Below are 26,035 nucleotides of genomic sequence, written 5' to 3' on the forward strand. Positions count from 1 at the left end.
ACATTAAGAGGATCACACACCATGATCAAGTGGGGTTTATCCCAGGAATGCAAGGATTCTTCAATATATGCAAATCAATCAAAATGATACACCATATTAACAAACTGAAGGAGAAAAACCACATGATCATTTCAATAGATGTAGAAGAAGCTTTTGAGAAAATTCAACACCCATTTATGATAAAAACTCTCCAGAAAGTAGGCATAGAGGGAACTTACCTCAACATAATAAAGGCCATATATGACAAACCTACAACATCGTACTCAGTGGTGAAAAACTGAAACCATTTCTACTAAGATCAGGAACAAGACAAGGTTGCCCACTCTCACCACTATTATTCAACATAGTTGTGGAAGTTACAGCCACAGCAACCAGAGAAGAAAAACAAATAAAAGGAATCCAAATCAGAAAAGAAGAAGTAAAACTGTCACTGTTTGCAGATGACAGATACTATACACAGAGAATCCCAAAGATGCTACCAGAAAACTACTAGAGCTAATCAATGAATTTGGTAAAGTAGCACGATATAAAATTAATGTACAGAAATCTCTTGCATTCCTATACAGTAATGATGAAAAATCTGAAAGAGAAATTATAGAAACACTCCCATTTACCACAGCAACAAAAAGAATAAAATACCTAGGAATATACCTACCTAAGGAGACCAAAGACCTGTATGCAGAAAACTATAAGATACTGATGAAAGAAATTAAAGGTGATACAAACAGATACAGAGATATACCATGTTCTTGGATTAGAAGAATCAACATTGTGAAAATGACTATACTACCCAAAGCAATCTACAGATTCAATGCAATCCCTATCAAAGTACCAATGGCATTTCTCACAGAACTAGAACAAAAAATTTCACAACTTGTATGGAAACACAAAGGACCCTGAATAGCCAAAGCAATCTTGAGACAGAATGACGGAGCTGGAGGAATCAGGCTCCCTGACTTCAGACTATACTACAAAGCTACAGTCATCAAGACAGTATGGTACTGGCACAAAAAGAGAAATATAGATCATTGGAACAGGATAGAAAGCCCAGAGATAAATGCACACAAATAGGGTCACCTTATCTTGGACAAAGGAGGCAAGAATATGTAATGGAGAAAAGACAGCCTCTTCAATAAGTGGTGCTGGGAAAACTGGACAGCTACATGTAAAAAATGAAATTAGAACGCTCCCTAACACCATACACAAAAATAAACTCAAAATGGATTAAAGACCTAAATGTAAGGCCAGACACTATAAAACTCTTAGAGGAAAACATAGGCAGAACACTCTATGACATAAATCACAGCAAGATCCTTTTTGACCCACCTCCTAGAGAAATGGAAATAAAAACAAAAATAAACAAATGGGACCTAATGAAGCTTAAAACCTTTTGCACAGCAAAGGAAACCATAAACAAGACCAAAAGACAACCCTCAGAATGGGAGAAAATATTTGCAAATGAAGTAACTGACAAAGGATTAATCTCCAAAATTTCCAAGCAACTCATGCAGCTCCATATCAAAAAAACGAACAACCCAATCCAAAAATGGGCAGAAAACCTAAATAGACATTTCTCCAAAGACATACAGATTACCAACAAACACATGAAAGAATGCTCAACATCACTAATCATTAGAGAAATGCAAATCAAAACCACAATGAGGTATCACCTCACACCAGTCAGAATGGCCATCTTCAAAAAGTCTACAAACAATAAATGCTGGAGAGCGTGTGGAGAAAAGGGAACACTCTTGCACTGTTGGTGGGAATGTAAATTGATACAGCCACTAGGGAGGACAGTATGGAGGTTCCTCAAAAAACTAAAAATAGGACTACCATATGATCTAGCAATCCAACTACTGGGATTACATATACTGTGAGAAAACCATAATTCAAAAAGAGTCATGTACCACAATGTTCACTGCAGCTCTACTTACAATAGCCAGGAGATGGAAGCAACCTAAGTGTCCATCGACAGATGAATGGGTAAAGAAGATGTGGCACATATATACAATGGAATATTACTCAGACATAAAAAGAAACAAAATTGAGTTATTTGTAGTGAGGTGGATGGACCTAGAGACTGTCATACAGAGTAAAGTAAGTCAGAAAGCAAAAAACAAATACTGTATGCTAACACATATATATGGAATCTTAAAAAAAAAAAGGTTCTGAAGAACCTAGGGGCAGGACAGGAATAAAGACGCAGATGTAGAGACTGGACTTGAGGACATGGGGAGGGGGAAGGGTAAGCTGTGACAAAGTGAGAGAGAGGCATGGACATATATACACTACCAAACGTAAAACAGATAGCTAGTTGGAAGCAGCCGCATAGCACAGGGAGATCAGCTCGGTGCTCTGTGACAACCTAGAGGGATGGGATAGGGAGGGTGGGAGGGAGATGCAAGAGGGAGGAGATATGGGGATATATGTATACGTTAGCTGATTCACTTTGTTATAAAGCAGAAAGTAACACACCATTGAAAAGCAATTATACTCCAATAAAGATGTAAAAAAAAAAAAGCCTATAGTAACAGCTTTCTCTAGACTTCACCACAACATCATCAGGGCCAGGCTACTCCTTTTAAGGCTTAGTTCTCGGTCCCTTTCACTAGCAGTTCTTTCGGGTGGCAGATGTACTCAATCCTCCTCTGTTTTTATTCATCAACTATAACGCTCTTGAGTTGTTTATCCCTCCCTTCTAAGTCTTCACCCCAGTCCTGAATGTTGTTTAACTTTGGATCCTACCAAACATTCAAAACCTATTTATGGAGCACCTACCATGTATCAGGCACAGGGGGAAACAAGACACAGCCCGTGCTCTCAAGGGAGATGGCAGTCTGGGAAGGGTGACCACTAAGTAAACAGGAAATGCAACACAATGTGCTGAGTATTATGACACAGGAAGGTGCCAGATACTGTGGTACATGATGACTGGGGACATATCTAGCCTTGAGAAGTCAAGGAAGGCTTTCTGGAAGGGAAGTGATGTCTGAGCTAAGAAGGACAAATAAGGGGCATCCAGGTGAAAGGGCAAGGCTTGGGCTGTGAGGGAATGCAGGATGCTTCCGCTATTCTGGCTGAACGTTCGGTTTGGTCGCCACTCTTCTGTTTGAGTGTTTGAAGAGCGAGTTTGAGGAACTGGAAGAAGTTCAGTGTGGGCTGGGAGGTAGGTGCAAGAGGGGTGGGGTACATGGGGGAGACGAGACTGACGCTACAGAGATAGATGGGCAGGAGCTGGAGCACAAAAGGCTTTGTTGGTCACGCTGTGAGTTTGGACTTTATCCTGCAGCCACCAGGGAGCCACTGAAGGGCTTAAAGTAAAGGAGAAACAACAGGTACCACAATCGGACAAGTGAAACTGCAAAACCTCAAGTGAGAATGATCTGTCCTGAGGGGTGGGGGGGACTGAACTGCACGATCTCAGTCTGGCTTCGCCTGCAGTGCTTCTCAACTTGGCCGGGAGCACCTCTGGGGACAGGGGAGGAAAGTGAATGCTACCCCCCCGGCAACTTGGGAGGTTTTTGTTAAAAAATTCATGTGATATTTTTATACTATAAGCATATTTTTTTGTACAGAGTGTTCATTCTTGAATAAAGTAAGTTCAGTGTTGGCTTGTAGATAATAAAAAGAAAGTATTTGATTTTGATTCAATAAATGTTTCTCAATCCTGAAAAAAAAATCGTGGTTGTTTTGTGTTCTATTGCATGACATAGCCGTGAGTGTTTTCATATACCGAAAATATTTTACAGCAAGTCATCAGGCAAAATGGACATTCCAGGATAAAGGCCATGTTTATACTATAGCTTCAGAAGTCCTGGATGTGGCCTTTCACACCCCACTCTCTCAGAAACAGTTTGAAGGAGCAATAGACAGGGGGACAAGGGCACATGCAGGGCAGACTGCCAACACTAGATCTCCTGCTTCCTCAACTGGAATCACACAGACTCAATGACCCCAGTCCTCAGACCACTCTTGCCCGGTGCCACCTCCAGCCTCGGAGACTCCACCCCAACCAGGCAGTGCACCCCCTTTATCAAAGCCTCTCAGCCTCGCTCCACCACCACCCCAAGCTCCACCGTCACTTCCCACAGAGTCTGCCTACGCTTCTGGAAGCCTCCATCATGCACTCTTATTTTATATAGGCAATTGTGCCCGGTGCTGTCTCCTCCAAATTTGAAGCTTTAGGAGTGAAGAGACATGTTTCTTATCTCTGCTGCCAATTCAGTGCTTTACCCACAATGTGTGCTAAAGTTTTACTGAATTGAATTGATTATCCTGGCCCTTTCATCCTTGTTCTGCTGTTAATAATTCTAGGCTCTACAGAGAGCAGACATCAGAAGCAAGAAGAACTACAATCCTGCAGCCTGTGGAACAAAAACCACATTCACAGAAAGATAGACAAGAAGAAAAGGCAGATGGCTATGTACCAGATGAAGGAACAAGATAAACCCCAGAAAAACAACTAAATAAAGTGGAGATAGGCAACCTTCCAGAAAAAGAATTCAGAATAACGATAGTGAAGATGATCCAGGACCTCAGAAAAAGAATGGAGGCAAAGATCGAGAAGATGCAAGAAATGTTTAACAAAGACCTAGAAGAATTAAATAACAAACAAACAGAGATGAACAATACAATAACTGAAATGAAAACTGCACTAGAAGGAATCAATAGCAGAATAACTGAGGCAGAAGAACAGATAAGTGACCTGGAAGACAGAATGGTGGAATTCACTGCTGCAGAACAGAATAAAGAAAAAAGAATGAAAAGAAATGAAGACAGCCTAATAGACCTCTGGGACAACATTAAACACAACAACATTTGCATTCTAGGGGTCCCAGAAGGAGAAGAGAGAGAGAAAGGACCCGAGAAAATATCTGAAGAGATTATAGTCGAAAACTTCCCTAACATGGGAAAGGAAATAGCCACCCAAGTCCAGGAAGTGCAGAGACTCCCATACAGGATAAACCCAAGGAGAAACACGCCAAGACACATAGTAATCAACTTGGCAAAAATTAAAGACAAAGAAAAATTACTGAAAGCAGCAAGGGAAAAATGACAAATAATGTACAAGGGAATCCCCATAAGGTTAACAGCTGATTTCTCAGAGGAAACTCTACAAGCCAGAAGAAAGTGGCATGATATACTTAAAGTGATGAAAGGGAAGAACCTACAACCAAGATTACTCTACCCGGCAAGGATCTCATTCAGATTCAATGGAGAAATCAAAAACTTTACAGACAAGTAAAAGCTAAGAGAATTCAGCACCAACAAACCAGCTCTACAACAAATGCTAAAGGAACTTCTCTAGGCAGGAAACACAAGACAAGAAAAGGACCTACAATAACAAACTCAAAACAATTAACAAAATGGTCATAGGAAGATACATATCGATAATTACCACAAACGTGAATGGATTAAATGCTCCAACCAAAAGACACAGGCTTGCTGAATGGATACAAAAACTAGACCCATATGTATGCTGTCTACAGGAGACCCACGTCAGACCTAGGGACACATACAGACTGAAAGTGAGGGGATGGAGAAAGATAATCCATGCAAATGGAAATCAAAAGAAAGCTGGAGTAGCAATTCTCATATCTGAGAAAATAGACTTTAAAACAAATACAACTACAAGAGACAAAGAAGGACATTACATAATGATCAATCCAAGAAGAACATATAACATTTGTAAATATTTATACACCCAACATAGGAGCACCTCAATACATAAGGCAAATGCTAACAGACATAAAAGGGGAAATCGACAGTAACACAAACATAGTAGGGGACTTTAACACCCCACTTTCACCAATAGACAGATCATCCAAAATGAAAATAAAAAAGGAAACAGAAGCTTTAAATGACACAATAGACCAGATAGATTTAATTGATATTAATAGGACATTCCATCCAAAAACAGCAGATTACACTTTCTTCTTAAGTGCGCATGGAACATTCTCCAAGATAGATCACACCTTGGGTCACAAATCAAGCCTCAGCAAATTTAAGAAAACTGAAATCATATCAAGCATCTTTTCTGACCACAATGCTATGAGATTAGAAATGAATTACAGGGAAAAAAATGTAAAAAAAACAAACACATGGAGGCTAAACACTACATTACTAAATAACCAAGAGATCACTGAAGAAATCAAAGAGGAAATCAAAAATACCTAGAGACAAATGACAATGAAAACACAACAATCCAAAACCTATGGGATGCAGCAAAAGCAGTTCTAAGAGGGAAGTTTATAGCTATACAAGCCTACCTCAAGAAACAAGAAAAATCTCAAATAAACAATCTAACATTACACCTAAAGGAACTAGAGAAAGAAGAACAAACAAAACCCAAAGTCGGCAGAAGGAAAGAAATCATCAAGATCAGAGCAGAAATAAATGAAATAGAAACAAAGAAAACAATAGCAAAGATCAATAAAACTAAAAGTTGGTGCTTTGAGAACATAAACAAAATTGATAAACCATTAGCCAGACTCATCAAGAAAGAGGGAGAGGACTCAAATCAATAAAATTAGAAATGAAAAAGGAGAAGGTACAACAGATCCCGCAGAAATACAAAGCATCCTAAGAGACTACTACAAGCAACTCTGTGCCAATAAAATGGAAGAAATGGACAAATTCTTAGAAAGGTATAACCTTCCAAGACTGAACCAGGGAGAAATAGAAAATATGAACAGACCAATCACAAGTAATGAGATTGAAACTGTGATTAAAAATCTTCCAACAAACAAAAGTCCAGGACCAGATGGCTTCACAGGTGAATTCTATCAAACACTTAGAGAAGAGCTAACACCCATCCTTCTCAAACTCTTCCAAAAAACTGCAGAGGAAGAAATACTCCCAAACTCATTCTATGAGGCCACCATCACCCTGATATCAAAACCAGAAAAAGACACTACAAAAAAAGAAAATTACAGACCAATATCACTGATGAATATAGATGCAAAAATCCTCAACAAAATACTAGCAAACAGAATCCAATAACACATTAAAAGGATCATAAACCATGATCAAGTGGGATTTATCCCAGGGATGCAAGGATTCTTCAATATATGCAAATCAATCAATGTGATACACCATATTAACAAATTGAAGAATAAAAACCATATGATCATCTCAATAGATGCAGAAAGAGCTTTTGACAAAATTCAACACCCATTTATGATAAAAATTCTCCAGAAAGTGGGCATAGAGGGAACCTACCTCAACATAATAAAGGCCATATATGACAAACCCACAGCAAACATCATTCTCAATGGTGAAAAACTGAAAGCATTTCCTCTAAGATCAGGAAGAGGACAAGGTTGTCCACTCTCACCACTATTATTCAACATAGTTTTGGAAGTCCTAGCCATGGCAATCAGAGAAGAAAAAGAAATAAAAAGAATACAAATTGGAAAGGAAGAAGTAAAACTGTCACTGTTTGCAGATGACATGATACTATACATAGAGAATCCTAAAGATGCCACCAGAAAACTACTAGAGCTAATCAATGAATTTGGTAAAGTTGCAGGATACAAAATTAATGCACAGAAATCTCTTGCATTCCTATACACTAATGATGAAACATCTGAAAGAGAAATTAAGGAAACACTCCCATTTACCATTGCAACAAACAGAATAAAATACCTAGGAATAAACCTACATAGGGAGACAAAAGACCTGTATGCAGAAAACTATAAGACACTGATGAAAGAAATTAAAGATGTTACCAACAGATGGAGAGATATACCATGTTCTTGGATTGGAGGAATCAATATTGTGAAAATGACTATACTACCCAAAGCAATCTACAGATTCAATGCAATCCCTATCAAATTACCAATGGCATTTTTTACGGAACTAGAACAAATAATCTTAAAATATGTATGGAGATACAAAAGACCCCGAATAGCCAAAGCAGTCTTGAGGGAAAAGAATGGAGCTGGAGGAATCAGACTCCCTGACTTCAGACTACCCTATAAAGCTACAGTAATCAAAACAATATGGTACTGTCACAAAAACAGAAACATAGATCAATGGAACAGGATAGAAAGCCCAGACATAAACCCATGCACCTATGGTCAACTAATCTATGACAAAGGAGGCAAGGATACACAATGGAGAAAAACAGTCTCTTCAATAAGTGGTGCTGGGAAAACTGGACAGCTACATGTAAAAGAATCAAATTAGAACACTCTCTCACACCATACACAAAAATAAACTCAAAGTGGATTAGAGACCTAAATGTAAGACCAGACACTATAAAACTCTCAGAGGAAAACATAGGAAGAACACTCTTTGACATAAATCACAGCAAGATCTTTTTCGATCCACCTCCTAGAGTAATGGAAATAAAAACAAATATAAACAAATGGGACCTAATGAAACGTCAAAGCTTTTGCGCAGCAAAGGAAACCATAAACGAGATGAAAAGACAACCCTCAGAATGGGAGAAAATATTTGCAAATGAACCAACGGACAAAGGATTAATCACCAAAATATATAAATAGCTCGTGCAGCTCAATAACAAAAAAACAAACAACCCAATCCAAAAATGGGCAGAAGACCTAAATAGACATTTCTCCAAAGAAGACATGCAGATGGCCAAGAAGCACATGAAAAGCTTCTCAACATCACTAATTATTAGAGAAATGCAAATCAAAACTACCATGAGGTATCACGTCACACCAGTAAGAATGCGCATCATCAGAAAATCTACAAACAACAAATGCTGGAGAGCGTGTGGAGAAAAGGGAACCCTCTTGCACTGTTGGTGGTAATGTAAATTGATACAGCCACTATGGAGAACAGTATGGAGATTCCTTAAAAAACTAAAAATAGAATTACGATATGATCCAGCAATCCCACTACTGGGCATATACCCAGCGAAAACCATAATTCAAAAAGACACATGCACCCCAATGTTCATTGCAGCACTATTTACAATAGCCAGGCCATGGAAGCGACCTAAATGCCCATCAATAGACGAACGGATAAAGAAGATGTGACACATATATACAATGGAATATTACTCAGCCCTAAAAAGGAATGAAATTGGGTCATTTGTTGAGACGTGGATGGATCTAGAGACTGTCATACAGAGTGAAGTAAGTCAGAAAGAGAAAAACAAATATCGTATATTAACGCATATATGTGGAACCTAGAAAAATGGTACAGATGAACCGGTTTGCAGGGCAGAAATAGAGACACAGATGTAAGGAGCAAACGTATGGACACCAAGTGGGGAAAGTGGTGGGGGGTGGCGGTGGTGGTGGGATGAATTGGGTGATTGGGATTGACATGTATACACTAATATGTAGAAAATCGATGACTAATATGAACCTGCTGTATAAAAAAACAAATAAAAGTAAATTTAAAAATTAAAAAAAATTCTAGGCTCTAAAGAAAGGAAATGATGAAAGATTAATTTAGAAAAGAAAGAAAATTTTAACAAATTTTGTAGATATAGTCACAAACATGAAATGTAAGTTATTTTGTGGGGAACTAAACTACTTTTTAACCCTGGGAATGATTTAAGTTTCCCTTTGAGAGGTAGATACCAATCACTCAGACATTGTTGATGGGAATGTAAAACGGTACAGCCACTCTAGAAAATAGTTTGGCAGGGTTTTTTTTATAAAACTAGATATGCAATTACCATATGATCCAGCAATTACACCCTAAAGCATTTATTCCAGGGAACTGAAAAGTGATATTCACATAAAAACCTGAATATGAATATTTATAGTAGTTTTATTCATACTTGCAAAAAATTGGAAACACTCGAGATATCCTTCAATGAATTAAAGGTTAAACAAACCAATACATCCATAGCATGGAACACTACTCAGCAAGAAAAGGGAATGAACTATTGATACACACAACGGCTTGGATGGATCTCCAGGGTATTATGCAGAGGCTAAAAAAGATAAAGTCAGCCTCAGACAGTTATATGCTGTATGATTCCATTCCAGTTACATTCTTGAAATGACTGAGGTTAGAGACTTGGGGGAGAGGAGTGTGGGAAGAGGGTGTGCAGGAGGGAGGTGGGTGTAGCTATAAAAGGGCAACTCAAGGGATCCTTGTGGTAATGGAGCTATTCTGTATCTATGCATATGATAAAAGTGCATAGACCTACACACACACACAAATAACTGGACGGAACACCAGTGAAATTTGAATAAGGTCAGTGGACTGTACCAATGTCAATTTTCTGGTTCTGATATTGCACTCTGGTTATACGAGATGCTACCATTGGAAGAAACTGGGTGAAGGGTAGATGAGATCTCTTTGTATATATTTTTGCAATTTAATTTTGCGGATCTATAATTTTTTTTAACATTTTTGTTGGAGTATAATTGCTTTACAATGGTGTGTTAGTTTCTGCTTTACAACAAAGTGAGTCAGCTATATGTATACATATATCCCCATATCACCTCCCTCTTGCGTCTCCCTCGCACCCTCCCTATCCCATCCCTCTAGGTGGTCACAAAGCACCAAGCTGATCTCCCTGTGCTATGCGACTGCTTCCCACTAGCTAGCTATTTTACATTTGGTAGTGTATATATGTCCATATACACACTACCACTCTCTCACTTTGTCCCAGCTTACCCTTCCTCCTCCCCGTGTCCATTCTCTAGTAGGTCTGCGTCTTTATTCCCGTCTTGCCCCTAGGTTCTTCATGACCATTTTTTTTTTAGATTCCATATATATGTGTTAGCATACAATGGAATATTACTGAGCCATAAAAAGAAACGAAACTGAGTTATTTGTAGTGAGGTGGATGGACCCAGAGTCTGTCATACAGAGTGAAGTAAGTCAGAAAGAGAAAAACAAATACCGTATGCTAACACGTATATATATGGAATCTATAATTATTTTTTAAGAGTTTGTTTTTTTTTTAAATGAGACACCAAAAGCAGACGCATTTTCCATGAAGCAATGTGTAGAAAAGAATAGGCTGGTCCATTTTGGGGTTTGTTTTAACTAGGTTAGGTGCAAAGGCTCCCAATGTAATCACAGTCAGTCCCTCTCCAGTAAGTCTCCTGTGCATACTCACCAATAGTAGAGAGTATAGTTAGTGTCAGGATTTGTATTCCTTCCAGGGAGCCAAGAGCACTTCATGTAGCTCAGGTTATACCAAATGCATTGTAGCTCAGTAACAGCGGACTCAGGATCGCCTGGAATATGCAGCCAAGAGTTTAGGACCCTCGTCTCCTTGCCCTGCGAGCTGGCCAGTCACTCTAGGGGCTGGGGGATGGCAAGCGTGCTTCCGGCTGCTTCTCCGGAAAGCTAATCCCTAACCTCTCACCCCATTTGACCCAGAAGGCACCCAGGCGGAAGAAAACCCAAATCTAATTTGTTCACAACTTTCTCTCTTTACTATCACTGAGGGACCCTAACTCCTGTATTCCTAACTGGAGAGAGAGTCTGAAGGTCAAACATTTCAGTCATAGGAAATGACTATGGAATTTCCCAAATGAATGTGAAAATATAAACAACCATTATATCTACCTGTCTTTTTAAAAAAAAACAAGTGTTCTGAGTTATACTTTACCTTGTCTTTCGAGCAATACTGACACACCTTGTTTTAAAAATTAAACAAACCTTCCTCCTGAGGCAATTTGGGGAAAGGTAAGCAAAACGTAACTCTTAGTAGCTGTCTATTGGGGGTTATGGCCTAAGGAGCCCTAAAATCTTGATGATCTGAAATCTCTACCTTTATAAAGCCTTTTAAGGTAAGACATCACGTCTCTAAATTAAATGCCTATGTTTAAAATTCAAACCTGTTATCCCTCGTGCTCCTTAAAGGCGTACTGTGCTGAGCCATCACCACCCACCTTTTCGTCATAATACAATTTAGTTTCTTTCAGATTATTTAAGTCCTCAAGAAACGAGTATAGGGGAGGTAACTTGCTGTAAACCATGCTCCCAGCCTCCTAGCAGTACTGAATTTTATAACTTTACAAATATTACTTCATATACTTTTGATCTGTGCATACAGGTAGAGAGAACGGTCTAGAAAACAAGTCATGTAGTGTTAAGGTTTGGAGGTAGGAGATGGGACCTTGCCCAACCAAAGGGCAACATGATGTGAATAGATAATATGTATCTAGCATTTACTGTCTGCCAGGCAGTATTCTCAGCACCTCATGTGTACTGATTGATGTAATCCTTTCAACATTCCTGGGAGATAAGTACTATCATCATCCCTTTTTACAGGTGAGGAAACTGAAGAGAGAAGGGGCTAAGTGATCTGCCTAAGGTCACACAACTAGAAGCTGGCAGAGCTGAGATTTAAACTTGGACATCTGGGCTCTGATAGCCCTGCTCTTCCTGAGTATATGCAACTCCCTGCATGTAACATAAGAGCTGGGAACAATGATCAAGCTGACTACTTGACAGCTTTTTCTAGGGCTAGTCTTGAGTCAGAGCTGGGCCAACATGCCCACTTTCCTCTTTTAACATCTTTCCCCAAATACATCCTGTATATCAATCTAATCTCTCTATATAATGAGTGAGACACTATCAATATTTTCATTTGTTTAAGGTACTGGACCTGGGACCTGAAGATCTACAGCAACTCACTCAGTTCCCTTCTTCCTCACAAAATAGATCAGGGTAATAATACATGCCTTGCTCATTTCACCGAATAAGCTTGCGAAGCTCAATTTAGGGGAGAGGCGTGTGTGTGTGCGTGCGTGTGTGTGTGTGTGTGTGTGTGTGTGTGTCACTTTCCAAATTATTAAGTGGTCTATAACTATCAAGCATTGTTATTCAAGTTGTCTGTGAGCACCTCAAAGGCAGAGATGTCCTGACAGTTGTTGGTGTGTCGTCAGCATCTAGTACCAGTGCCTGACACTTATTAGACTCAACAAATGTTTGAAAATTAAATGAATTAATGAACACTGAACATAAGCATATGGATAATTTGGATTTATTCTCTAAATGCCAAGAGACAGTGTTTTTAGCTGTTACCTTCAGGGGGTGAGATGCACTTTTCCACCAAAATGCTAGGCTTCTCACTTTCGTTGGTGCTACACTGGGACCCCACTTGCAGACAAATCCTCTCATTCAGGGGCACTTCTTTTGAACGATAAGTTTCTGGAGCAATTTTCTAAGATAAGGAAATTTAAAAAGGCATTGCAGTAGCAAACACACAGAAATACAGTTGTGTAAAGAAAATGGAAAGTTATCAAATGGTATACAGTTCAGTGATTCTCAGCTTCGGGTGATTCTGTTCTCCCATTCCTGGGGGACATTTGTTAATGTCTAAGAACATTTTTCGTTGTCATAACTTGGGAGGGGGCTGCTACTGGCATCTACTGGGTAGAGGCCAAGGATGCTGCCAAACATCCTATAATGCACAAGACAGCCTTCCCTCCCCCAACAACAAAAAATTATCCCGCATCAAATGTCCGTAGTGCCACCATTGAGAAACCATGGCATAGATAAAAGACAGTTTCCTGCATTTTCAATGTATACACATCATGACATTTACTACAAACCTACCATGCTAACACATATATCTAAGAGCAATTTCAAAGGAAACACAATAAGCTTATCAAAATTCAATTCCAAGTAGATGCAGTATAACATCAAGATCAAGGTAAAAAGGACTGCTTTAAGAATCTGGCAATCCTGGTCACCTCTGAGGAGAGGAAGTAAAGAAGGGGAGCCTGAGGGCTGAGGAGACTTTTCAGGAAACACCTTTCTGCACTGTTTGACCATTTTGATTATCTCATATACACATATGAATTATAAGGGTTGATATTATATGCACTGAGTATAGCACGCTCTTATTCTAAAAGGTAGATAAGCTTTGTGGAACCACGGAAAGCCAACTTATACACGGCTTACGGATAACAATCACAAGCCTGGTTATTATGATTTAGAATAATGAGATTAAAGGCTCTTGAGGAAATTAACATTTTCCAAGGTGACAGAGTTGGGATAATTAAGAACAGAGCCGCTTTTAATCAGAGCTCCAAGGAGCTTCCTGTTTTGCAATAGTTTCTGACTCAAGTTGGTGACAGCACTTCCTTTTATATACGAGCTGATAGCCATGAAGGGAAATTTTGTCAGAGTTACCTTTATCTACCACCCTAAGGGGTACTCTGCCATTTCACATGCCTGCTGCCAACTGAGCATGAGGGCAACTGCGAGAGACTCTCAAAACCAGGCACAAGGATGTCCTCTGAGAGGTAGCCAGCAAATCAATTAACGAGCCACAGCAAAGACATGGGGAAGAAACAACACTTTGTACAGACCGAACAGCTCTTAGGCCCAGGCAAGAAAGCACTCTAAAAAAGGAGTTAGCTGGTCAGCCCTGGAAGAAGAGAAAAAGAAATGCCTGCAAACAAAATTCTGACAGGGAGAAAAGAGAGGGTGATTCAGCTCCATGGACATTGATTATTTTTGTCCCAGAGCAAAGCCCTGCCTAACTTCAGTGGGGCCTCCAGCTATTCTGAGTCAAGTACATTTTCACAACAAATTCCTGATTCCTTGCCAAGAAACCTACTTATCATTTGGCTTTCCATATAGTCGCTGCCTACAGGACGAGAACATACCAGTTGAGCCAAGAGAAGGCTCTCGAGAATGTTTCACCATTATAGCTCTCATGGCGAAGTAAGGAAACTGGCCCTTAATTGATGAATGTGTGCTGAGGAAACAAGGATTGTTGGTAATGGTGGCAGGAAAGCTCCGAATGCAAATTTCACCAACCACACAATTTTACTAAGCAGAAGTCCCATATACCCCTGAAGGAGCCACCCTGACCCAAGAATCCTTGATAACTCTTGTGTGGAAGCTGCATTTGCCCTCTGAGGACACCCGGGGGAAAATGTACGGTCAAATGCCATAAATTAGAATCATTATGGAAAAATCCCAGTTCTCTTATATTAGATATTGTTCCAGTGAGAGGGCTGAGGAGTTTTATTACACAAGTATTTTTAATAAATGGAATTTCCTAAAGTAAAAACATACTTTAGCATCTAAATCTGAACCTTTTTTTTAAAAAAAACCCTTCATTTTCAAAGTTAATCGGTTATTGATTCAGACCCTTTATTAATTTATTTATTTTGGGCTGCGTTGGGTCTTCATTGCTGCGCGCGGGCTTTCTCTAGTTGCGGCGAGTGGGGGCTACTCTTCGTTGCAGTGCACAGGCTTCTCATTGCGGTAGCTTCTCTTGTCGCGGAGCAAGGGCTCTAGGCATGCGAGCTTCAGTAGTTGTGGCACGTGGGCTCAGTAGTTGTGGTTCACGGGCTTAGTTGCTCCGCAGCATGTAGGATCTTTCTGGACCAGGGCTTGAACCTGTGGCCCCTGCATTGGCAGGCGGACTCTTAACCACTGCGCCATCAGGGAAGCCCTAAGCCTGAACCTTTTGTTTTGGGCATATGAATAAAAAAATAACTTAGAAAAGACATGGTAGGGGGAAAGATAAAATACTTTTAAAAAATCTCTTTCAAAGCTCAAGGCAAATAATATTAAATTGGCATGAATAAAGTAGGAACCCCAATTGTCAATGATTGCCAAGTCAAGTGCACCTCTCTGTATCAGACAAGGAACTAAATCCCTCCCAGAAGATCTTGATGAAGTATGTGTGATCGCTCCCACGTGACTTTTGGCTGTGGTGACTCATTGCACTGGTAGCTGCTGTATGACATTATGTTCCACCTGTCAGAGAATCTGGGGTCCTTTGAAAATTTATCAAAAATCAAGGCCAGAGTCCTGAACCGATCCCTTCCCCTCAAGACCAAAGTTCATTTGGCTAGATCGCAGCTTTCCCAACTGCTAATCCTTTCTCAGAAGGAAGGGGGAGTCAGCTTCAGCTTCAGTCTCTTTGGATGCCTAGACAGAACAACATCCTTTTAATTTATTCACCTAGTAAGACTTGCTTATCTCTTGGTGATGAAAGAGATCTAAAATCTGATGCCAGATCCTTCTTCTAATTGCCAGATTACACATTGCTAAAACAATGGTGAAGGGCAGCCACTTAAGCTAGTCTTCTATTGAATTTTTTTTTTTTAATCATCTATGGGGCTTCCCTGGTGGCGCAGTGGTTGAGAGTCTGCCTGCCGATTCAGGGGACGCGGGTTCGTGCCCCGGTCCGGGAAGATTCCACATGCCGCGGAGCGGCTGCGCCCGTGAGCCATGGCCGCTGAGCCTGCACGTCCGGAGCCTGTGCTCTGCAACAGGAGAGGCCATAGCAGTGAGAGGCCTGCGTACTGAAAAAAAAAAAAAATCTATGATTCCATATCTCTCATCTTAATGGTCCTCCAATCTGAAGATTGAAAATGACCTCAAGGATTTACCTCATTTAGCAATTTGGGACTGTTAGACGGTCATAAAAGCCCTGTAACATGTACAAACTATCATAATGCCACTGCTTCAACATGCTTCAAAGCATATATACACCCCGGTGTGGTCTGATGACATCAATGCTGTGTCCAAAGGACAGAAAGAGGGAAGGAAAACCACTCCTCCCATTGATTCTGAGTCTCAGGATTGTAAACTTCAAAAAGGTCCAGACAGGAAATCCCCCATCACTGACTGGAAAGAATAATCTGTGTTTATCACAACTGCCGCATTGGCAGCCTTCAAAGCTGTCAAATGGCTGGAATAAAGGAGCAGGCCTTAGGCAGCGGCCACCCTTTATGGTCTCCATCTGGTCTCTTCAGGGGCAAAACGGAGGGACCAAGATTAAACGATAATATTAGGTTGAACCGTATAATATGACCCATAAAGGCAACAATTTCATATGGTTGAATCTAACAACAGTAATAATAATAAAAGCTAACAATTATTGAACACTAACTCTGTGCCAGGTGTATCACAAACATTATCTCCTTTAACAAACACACACCATTCATATGAGGTAGGTACTTTTACTAGCCTTTCCCCCCAGCATTCTACAAACAAGGAAATGGAGGCTCAGGCTCACATAGGTTAAATGACTTGCCTACGGCCACAAAACTTGAAAGGGAAAGAGACAAAATTTCAAACCCAATTCTATCTGATTCCACTGCCTCCTAAAGTTACTTTCAAGTCTAAATTTCTGTAACTAAACCGAGGAATTAGCCCCATTTCTACACTAGCATATCAGCATGTCTACCTGACTGATCCTTGAGCGCGGTTGACAGGCTAACGAATAAGGACATGTTAGAAAGATGGTGACCTCTCCTGGGGGTTTCAGTTAGATACTTAGGTGATGCACTAAAGGGTCTTTCCTGGAATTTCTCAAGGCTGAACTACCAAAAGTTGCCACTAAGACTCCAACTGTCTAAGGCCCCTCCTTAGGAACAAGAGGAAGCCAACAGTGTGAAAAGGGGAACTGGCCTACCAGAGTTTCACAGGCTTCTGCATTTGGAGGACCTCTTTTAAAACACAAATATTTCTGACCAGCCTCAATTCCTTATCAATCAACACCTAAACTATAATTAACACCTCTGCAGGAAAGCAGGAAGGCAGATTAGCAAGTTTCCCTCTAGAGGAAGAGCCCATTCCACCCTCACTTCATTAAGTTTCCCATACATTATTTTTGGTGGACCAGCAAGCCAGAGACATGAGTAGAGCCACACTTTACACATGAGGAAATGAAGGCTCACAGAGGTTAAGGAATTTACCCCAGCCCACTGAGCTAGCTGAATGGTGCACTAACTAGTTCTCCAGACTCTTCCTGCCACCAAACTGCTCAAACATGGTGATTCCACAGTTCACTGAGCCAAAGTACTGTCGTTAATAACAACTTCTCATTGGCCTTCTCAAAATCCAGGACAAATTCAATCCCAAACATCCTCCACCTCCCCCACCCATACACTGAAAGAAGATACAGTCATCCCTCTTACACCCGAGGGGCATTGGTTCCAGGACCCACCACTGACACCAAAATGCATGGATGCTCGAGTCTTTAATTAAAATGGTGTAGTGTTTGCATATGACCTAGGCACATCCTCTCCTATACTTTACATCATCTCTAAATTACTTATAATACCTAGTGCAACGTAAATGATATGTAAATAGTTGCCACTACGAGGCATTCAAGTTTTCCTTTTTGGAATTTCCTGGAATTCTTTTTCCCTAATATTTTCTATCTGCAGTTGGCTGAATCCACAGATGCAGAACCCAAGGACTGTATAAAGATATAAAACAGTTTTGAACAGACGATATGATGCTTTGAGGAACCTGTCAATTAGCAGGGGCTACAAACCAATAAGGCTCAAAAGGAACTTCCATTGAATAAGACTATCATAAAGAATCCGAAATTATCCAATCTTGTTAACAAAAATTCACTTAAATCGGTCACACATCCGACTGGAAAGGCTGAAAGTTTCTCTCATTTTTCCTCAAGCATCAGGGAACTGTCTGGTCAACCCCACCTGCTACTGACATCTTATGTTTTCATTTTCCATATGGCCATTTACTTTTGCATCACATAGTTCTTGCATATCTATCTGTGCATGTGATTAGTGAGATGGTAAATTTGAAAATTCCCTGCGGAATGGAAAGTGCTATATAAATACAAGCCTTCAGGCAGCAACACAGAAACCAATGTTAACATAATTAATTATTCACTGGGTGCCTACAGGAACCAACTTTAACATAATTAATTATTTACTGAGTGCCTAGTATTTCCTAAAAGAGTAATAATCTCAATTGTATTTGATTGGCAAATATTTTCTAATGTTCAATTTTGTCAACAGTTGTTTCCATAATTTTCCCAGTTAAAACATTTGGACACAACTCAAAAATAAAAATCCCACTTTGAAGTAAGATTAGAATTTGACTTATTCTTAGCTCCAACTCACAGGGTTCACTTTACCTTATCAATGCAATATGTTCCAGAAAACTTACCTTATCTTGTTTGTTGCCAAAATGACTAAAATACTTCAGACTACAATTCGGGCTGGCTCCCTCAGGAGGATTCCATGTCCATGTGACTGTGCAGAGGTTTTCAATAGACACACTCAAATTCGTCACAGGTGGCTGAGTTTCTGTTCAAATCAAGCACAAGAAATACATTTATCCACAGCAGCCAGTGTTTTCAGTGGTTAATTTAATCCATTCCTCCAAGTCCTGGAGACCAAGAATCAGAAAACTGAGTTATCAAGAGCTAACATTTATTGAGCCAGGCAGCATTCTAAGTACTCTCCACAACCTTATGAGACAGGGACTCTCAGCCTCATGTAAAGATGAGGCGACTGAGGCACAGGGACATTGAATCACTGGCCCCATATCCCACGGCCAGTCAATGGCAGAGCTGAGATGCAAACCCAGAAAGTGTGGCTCGCAGGCCGCATTCTTTTTTTTTTTTTTTTTTTTTTTTGCGGTACGCGGGCCTCTCACTGTTGTGGCCTCTCCCGTTGCGGAGCACAGGCTCCGGACGCGCAGGCTCAGTGGCCATGGCTCACGGGCCCAGTCGCTCCGCGGCATGTGGGATCTTCCCGGACTGGGGCACGAACCCGCGTCCCCTGCATCGGCAGGCGGACTCTCAACCACTGCACCACCAGGGAAGCCCCCCAGGCCGCATTCTTAACCACTTGCTATGGTGTGAACACAGAGGAGAGTATATTCTTAAATGTCCAAGTTTTCCTCCGGTGGGTATTTGGGGTCCCCTACACTGCGCGCTCAGGCCCACTCAATACAGACAGTTCAATCCCAGCAGTTCTGCAAGTCAGTTTAAGTGGCTCATCTTCAATCGTGCTTGCTAACGTGACCTGGCAATTGTTCTTATAACTTTTCCAAAGAAGTACTGAGAAAGAGATCTAACAACCCTGTTGCTCCCCTGAGGTCTGACACTAAACAACTGGAACTGTAGCTTTGACAAATCTGAACAGGGACGAAAAGAGGAGAAACTGTGAACCAGTGTCTTAAAAAATGTGCTTCATTTTGAGAAAACCCACCACTGTCTCCACCAAATATTTACTGGCTCTATTATCCTGGACCCAGCTTTAGGATCGGGGATAGGAGTTTTCATGCTTCTGCCAAATGCAGGGAAGTACATATGGAGGAGGGAAAGGAAACACCATTTCAAACTTTCCTGAGAACTTCTCCTGAGGCCAAAATCGTCCCACGGAAACTGGATGAGGGCTCCTCTGTCCTATCTTTGCAAATTTTCTGTAAGTCGAAATTTATAAAGTTTATTAAACTAATTTTAAAAACAATCCCCCCAAATTGTCTAAAGTGGCAAACTTAATCGTTATTAATTACTTAAGGACTACAGTTTTATTAATTTATCAATCAGTAGTTCTATTTTATACTCTATGCCAACACTTTGGAGTGCTCTGGGCCTCTTACATAATCTGCAGTATTTATGCCATTACCTTCCTCTTTAACTGAACAAAAAACACCATTTGTCCCAAAACATCAACCCCACAGGCACTACAGAGGTGGGATTCCCCCCTAAGTCAGGTTTATACACAGCAGCCTGCACAGACCCTGAACTCTCAATATTCATTCCGCCTTTCCTAACTCAACTACCATTAGGCTTTCTGAAAGGTAGACCAAAGGCCCAACCGTGGGGAGGAGGAGGCCACAGCAGGCCAAGTCCTTGTGGAAGCAGGGGGTTCCTATTGCACTGCATTAAAACCCAGCCAGTGCCAGGAGCACCAATGGCTCAGGCGACAGTGATTTTAAGTTAGGATTTTAAGTGATTACAGGAGTGTATAGCTATTCCAGTTTGGCCTTTCGAACATCACGTCAATGATATTTTTTATTTATTTATTTATTTTTACCGTACGCGGGCCTCTCACTGTTGCGGCCTCTCCCGTTGCGGAGCACAGGCTCCGGACGCGCAGGCTCAGCGGCCATGGCTCACGGGCCCAGCCGCTCCGCGGCATGTGGGATCTTCCCGGACCGGGGCACGAACCGGTGTGCCCTGCATCGGCAGGTGGACTCTCAACCACTGCACCACCAGGGAAGCCCACGTCAATGATATTTTTGAAGGCAAATTGTTTATCAGGTATAGAGTCTCTAATGAAAACTTTGTTCCTACTGAAGATTACAATTTACTTTAGGATTATCTCCCTTACTGTGCAGTTTCCAGAAACACACTAGAGCAAAAGTCCAGGATAGCTGGCTTAGCACTTCCTGACACTCTGCCTTCCCACAAACCTCCCACTCCCACACAAAAATTAAAGCCCTAACAATAAAAATATTACCTATTTATGGTTTGCTTAAATCATACCCCAATTTTCAAGGTAGTCTAAGACCTTTTTAAATATATTTTTTAACCTCAGTATTTTAATAGAACAATAGCCGGCCCTATTTCCAATCTCTCAAACGGATTTCATTTTCCCCCATCTGTTCTGAAGCATCCTTTAGTCAGATCTTCTAACAGGTTTGCATTTTAGGCTACTTGTGGCTATCTGCCATCCTTTTTTTCCCCCCCTAATGGTTCCTTCCATTTCTCTTAAGATTTTTCTACTTCCTATACTTTAGAAAGCACACATGCTCACAGAAACTCTTTTTTTAATTTTTACTTTTTTAACATCTTTATTGGAGTATAATTGCTTTACAGCGCTGTTTTAGTTTATGCTGTGTAACAAAGTGAATCAGCTATACATAAACATATATCCCCATACCTCCTCCCTCTTGCGATACAATCTCCAAATGTTTTAATATATCTGAATATATGTATGTGGGTATAATACATCCAGACACATAAATAAGTGGAGACCTGTGCTTCTTGTAAAAGTCTGTAACAGCTCCTCATCTGTAAGACACATCATTTCAGCGTAGTGTAGTGATTAAGAGCATGGACTCTGGAGCCCTACTGCCTGAGCTCATATGCCAGCTCTGCTACACACCAGCTGCCAGGTTACTTAACCTCTCTCTGCCTCAGTGTCTGCATCTATAATGTGAGGATGATAATAGTAAACTAATGAAAAAGGGTTATTATGAGGATTCAATGAGTTAATACAGATAAAAAAAAACTCAGAACAGTGCCTGGCACAGAACAAGTGCTGTGTAAATGTGTGCTGTCTGCTTTCTTTCTTTTTGAAGAGACGAAACAGTTCTAAACTGTTGCTTTGGTTTTCTCTGGAATTGATATGTGTCCGTGGCCTTAGAGACACAAGCTTCTCTGCCTGATAAGCTTTCCTTAAGCATCTAATCCTAACCATTTCTTAGGGGTTGATCACTCACCAGAAAGGGGAGTGGGAAGGAGAGAGGGACTCAGGTAGCTCCCTCAACTAAACGTCAAACCTCAAGTGAGTCTGTGTGGACATCTAGCACAAGATCCCGTTCGAATTATGAATTAACATGATCAATGCTGTTTCTAATAATAAGGCATGTTACTTAACTAAAACTTTTTGCTCTCTCTTGTTCAATCACAGGAGCTGGCAGAAGCATGCATATTTCGGGAAAAGTCAAGGAAATCACAAGAGTTATACATGAGTCATTCATCTCCTTCCTTTACATCTACTCAGTCATCAACCTCTTTCAGAGCTTTTTGCAACACTTTTTTAAAAAATAAATTTATGTATTTATTTATTTTTGGCTGCACTGGCTCTTCATTGCTGCGCGTGGGCTTTCTCTACTTGCAGCGAGCGGGGGCTTCTCTTGTTGCAGAGCACAGGCTCTAGGCACACGGGCTTCAGTAGTTGTGGCACACGGACTCAGTAGTTGTGGCTCGTGGGCTCTAGAGCGCAGGCTCAGTAGTTGTGGCTCGTGGGCTTAGGGCTTAGTTGCTCCACGGCATGTGGGATCTTCCCGGACCAGGGCTCGAACCCATGCCCCCTGCATTGGCAGGTGGATTCTTAACCACTGCGCCACCAGGGAAGTCCTGTAACACCTCTCTCAATCATCCCAATCACACTAATGCGCTCTGCTGGGCCCCGTGAGCCAGGCAGACATAACAGCAGTAAGGCACGGGCCTGGACAGAAGGCGTGCACAGCACATCTTTCTAGTGGCCACCTCCAACCCTAGATCCCTGCGTCGCTTCGCACTCCAGTGATTCCCCACACTCAGTCAAGTCTCCCTGCTGGCTTCTCCTCCAGTGTCATTTCCCTCACGCTGCGCCCCACTCAGCTTCAAGGGCAAATGAAGCCCTTCTGCCTGGACTGATTTTGCCAATGCACCCTCCTGCCAAGCTGGGCTCCTCGCTGAGCACAAAAGGGCACCCTCACCCTTACCTCTGGGCCTCTGTAGCTGCTATTCCCCCCAACTGGGAATAACTTCTCCTCCACCTACTCAAATGTCACCCACCCTAAAAGTCTAGCTCAAACTTTAGCTCTTCCATGACAATCCCAGCCCTCAGTTTCCCCTCTTCTGAACGCCTACAGTACTTATTGTTTGGACTACACAGTCTGGCTATTATAAAGCAAGTCTCCAATACATGATCATTCACTTCATACCAATGGCCTGTACATACTTGCATGGGTGCCAACCAGTCCTGCCCTGCTACTCTGGGAGGGGCCCAGCTCCTCTCCCAGCCAAGGACTCCCTTCAATTCTGCAGAGAGAGGCACTGAATACAGTGGTTAGGGGCACGGCCTCTGGAACCAGGCTGCCAGGGTCGGAAGCCAAGCTCCTCCACTCTATCACCTACGAGAGCTCTGGGCCTTGCTGTGCCTCAGCTTCCTCACATACAAAACAGGACTAATAACAGCACCTACAGGAGGGTTTTGTGTAAAAATTAAATGAAATAGTTCAAGAGGAAAACTTAGAACGCTGCCCGGCAGAGTAAACACTACATAAGTGCTAGCTGTTATTAAGACATGCCACAATGTGGGCTACCAATCTAAACAGACTAAACTAAGCTGGTAACCTAATCTTTTATAAACACTCAAAAGATTAGCGCTGGAAGAGCCCTTAAAACTTATGGAGTTCAACCTCCTGTCACAGATGAGAAAGCTGCTGTGCGAGGGGAAATGACAAGCCCTGAAGTCCCACACCTGGGAAATGTCAGACCACTAAAACTCAAGTCCCCTGACTGTTTTTTTTCCTTTCTTTTTTTTTTAACCATGCAATTCTATCAATATTTCCAATGGGAAAAAAGTTTTTCTATTTCTAAGTAACCAAGTTACTAATGAACTTCTGTGACAAAACTGATTAAGTTGGGGGTTGCCAGTATTACTAGAAGGCCAGCTGTTTGTTGTTCCAGGTGCGTGGGGGGAGGAGATCTGTAGGAGGGAGGGGGTTAGAGTAGCACTGTGAAAATCAGGAGACTAATGAGATGGGTGACCCCCTCCCGTCTTTGGACTGCAGCTGTCCCATATGATTATGGGAATCAGATCCCCCCAGGTGAACTGGGGGCAACGATTACGCAGTATACTCTAAGGTTCTAAGCCAACCTACAGAGTCTGGCTCAGTACTAAACAAGGCAGGCACTTGAATCATTGACTGTCAAACTTCAAACCTCCCTCAAGTCTCTACTCAAATGCCACCTTTTCAGTGGAGGTCTTCCCACTCCACCCTATTTACAATGGCAAACCCCTTCCCTGCTTTGTTTTTCTCCATAGTACTTATCGCCATCCGACATACCTTATATTTTACTCCCCCCCCCTCCGCCCCCGGCCCCTTCCTCTGACTGCCAACAGCATATAAACTCCAAAGGGCAGGGACTTGACCTGTTTTGCTCACGGCTCCACTCTCTGCCCCTAGAACACTGTCCAGCACAGAGGAGACTGTGCATACGTTTTGTTGACTGAATCAATAGAGGCTATCGAGGTTTCCTAATCAACATTTCAACTTGGGTTTCAAAGCACAACACACTGGTTGAAAATGCAATAAACAAATTGTGGGTGTTTGTGTCAATGTGACAATAAAACCTATCGAATTTGGGGCTAGAATTTGAAGTTATACTATCGTCACCAAAAATGTCCATTAGGCCGCTCATGGCAAAAGCTGGCCGTGAGGAATTCATTAGCCCTCAACTTTTCACAGTAACTCTGGTTGATTAATTTAAATTGCCGCACCAGGGTGAGGGGTATACGAGAACTCTCTATACTATCTTTGCAACTTTTCTGTCAATCGAAAATTATTCCAAAATATAAAGGTTAATAAAGGAAAAGGAAAAAAAGGCATCCACGTGGATGCTGCTCCGAGATTCCCACCGGATTTCTTGGACGCCAGAGGTGGCCGCGACCCTCACGTCCTTTTCCTACAGGGACTAGGAGCTTTAGAGGTTCCCTCCGACTCCCACCCCCTCGCTGGACCGGCCGCGCAAGAAGCCCCGGCGCGTCCCAGCTCGCCCGGACCTAGCTTGCCGTCCCCGCGGTCTCCCGGCCCCTCATCCCCTCCCGGGGGCACCGGCGACATTCCGGCTCCCGACCCCGCGGCCCTCCGATGCCACGGACTCGTTTCGGCCCCGGGCCCCGGCGCTAGGCTCGGCGCTTCCCGACGACCGAGGGAAGTGCGGCGACAAGTCGTCGTCCTCCGGCCCCGCCGCCGCCCCTGCCGCCCGGGATCCGGAAAAACCCGGCCGCTCCGGTTCCCCCACCTCTAGCCGGGCGAGGGAGGCGGCGGCCGCCGCGGGCGCCGGGCGTCGTGGGGACGGCCCCCGGCGCCCACCCCCGCCGCGGCGCCCCCGGAGCGCCCCTGCTGGCCTCTCGGCCGCGACCCCCGCCGCCCCGGGCCCCGGCGGCCGCACTCACCCGCGGGCGCGGCCACCCCGCCGCCGCCGGCGCAGAGCAGCAGCGCCCACAGCCCGCAGAGCCGCGCCGGGCGCTCCATGCAGTCCCTCGCTCGGAGCCCGGCCGGGCTGCAGCCGCTGCAGTCTCCGCCTCCTTCGCCCCCTCTCCCACTTCCCGGCTCCGCTGCCCTGGAGGCCGGGGGCCGGCGCAGACTGGAAGAGCCGCCCCGCCCACAGGCCGCAGGTAACCCCAGGCGGTCAGCGAGGACAGAGGGGCGGGGCGCCCGCGGCTCCCGCGGCCTGACGTCTGGCCCCGCGGCAGCCGAGCCGCCACCGCGCCCCCGCAGTCCGATCGCGGGCCAGACAAAACTTCCCTGACCTTGTTGCGGCGCGGCACCCCCACCGCCCGGCTCGGTGCGGACTGTGCAGCCTGGCTGAGCCTCGGACAGGCCCCGGGCT

General features: G+C 42.7%; 1 protein-coding gene and 1 non-coding gene across 3 annotated transcripts in view; both read right to left on the reverse strand.

Annotated features, from left to right (window-relative positions):
* Positions 1–25,777, reverse strand: part of IL13RA1 (interleukin 13 receptor subunit alpha 1) — a 65,259-nt gene extending 39,482 nt beyond the window's left edge. The window contains exons 1-4 of one of the 2 annotated variants that reach the window (XM_060136995.1): positions 25,599–25,777; positions 18,856–18,995; positions 12,982–13,120; positions 11,063–11,183 (exon numbers count right to left, since the gene is read on the reverse strand). In XM_060136995.1, the coding sequence (XP_059992978.1) occupies positions 11,063–11,183; positions 12,982–13,120; positions 18,856–18,995; positions 25,599–25,677 (479 nt within the window). In that variant the 5' untranslated portion in view covers positions 25,678–25,777. Of the gene's footprint in view, positions 1–11,062; positions 11,184–12,981; positions 13,121–18,855; positions 18,996–22,304; positions 22,437–25,598 lie in introns of those variants that run through there. The other variant, XM_060136994.1, reaches the window with a different exon arrangement.
* Positions 20,507–20,633, reverse strand: LOC132514164 (small nucleolar RNA SNORA35). The gene has a single exon (XR_009538655.1). It is a non-coding gene; the product is annotated as a small nucleolar RNA SNORA35 (small nucleolar RNA).
* Positions 25,778–26,035: the final 258 nt, after the last annotated feature.

This window comes from Lagenorhynchus albirostris, chromosome X (genome assembly GCF_949774975.1).
Source record: "Lagenorhynchus albirostris chromosome X, mLagAlb1.1, whole genome shotgun sequence".
In the NCBI taxonomy this organism is placed as follows: domain Eukaryota; kingdom Metazoa; phylum Chordata; class Mammalia; order Artiodactyla; family Delphinidae; genus Lagenorhynchus; species Lagenorhynchus albirostris.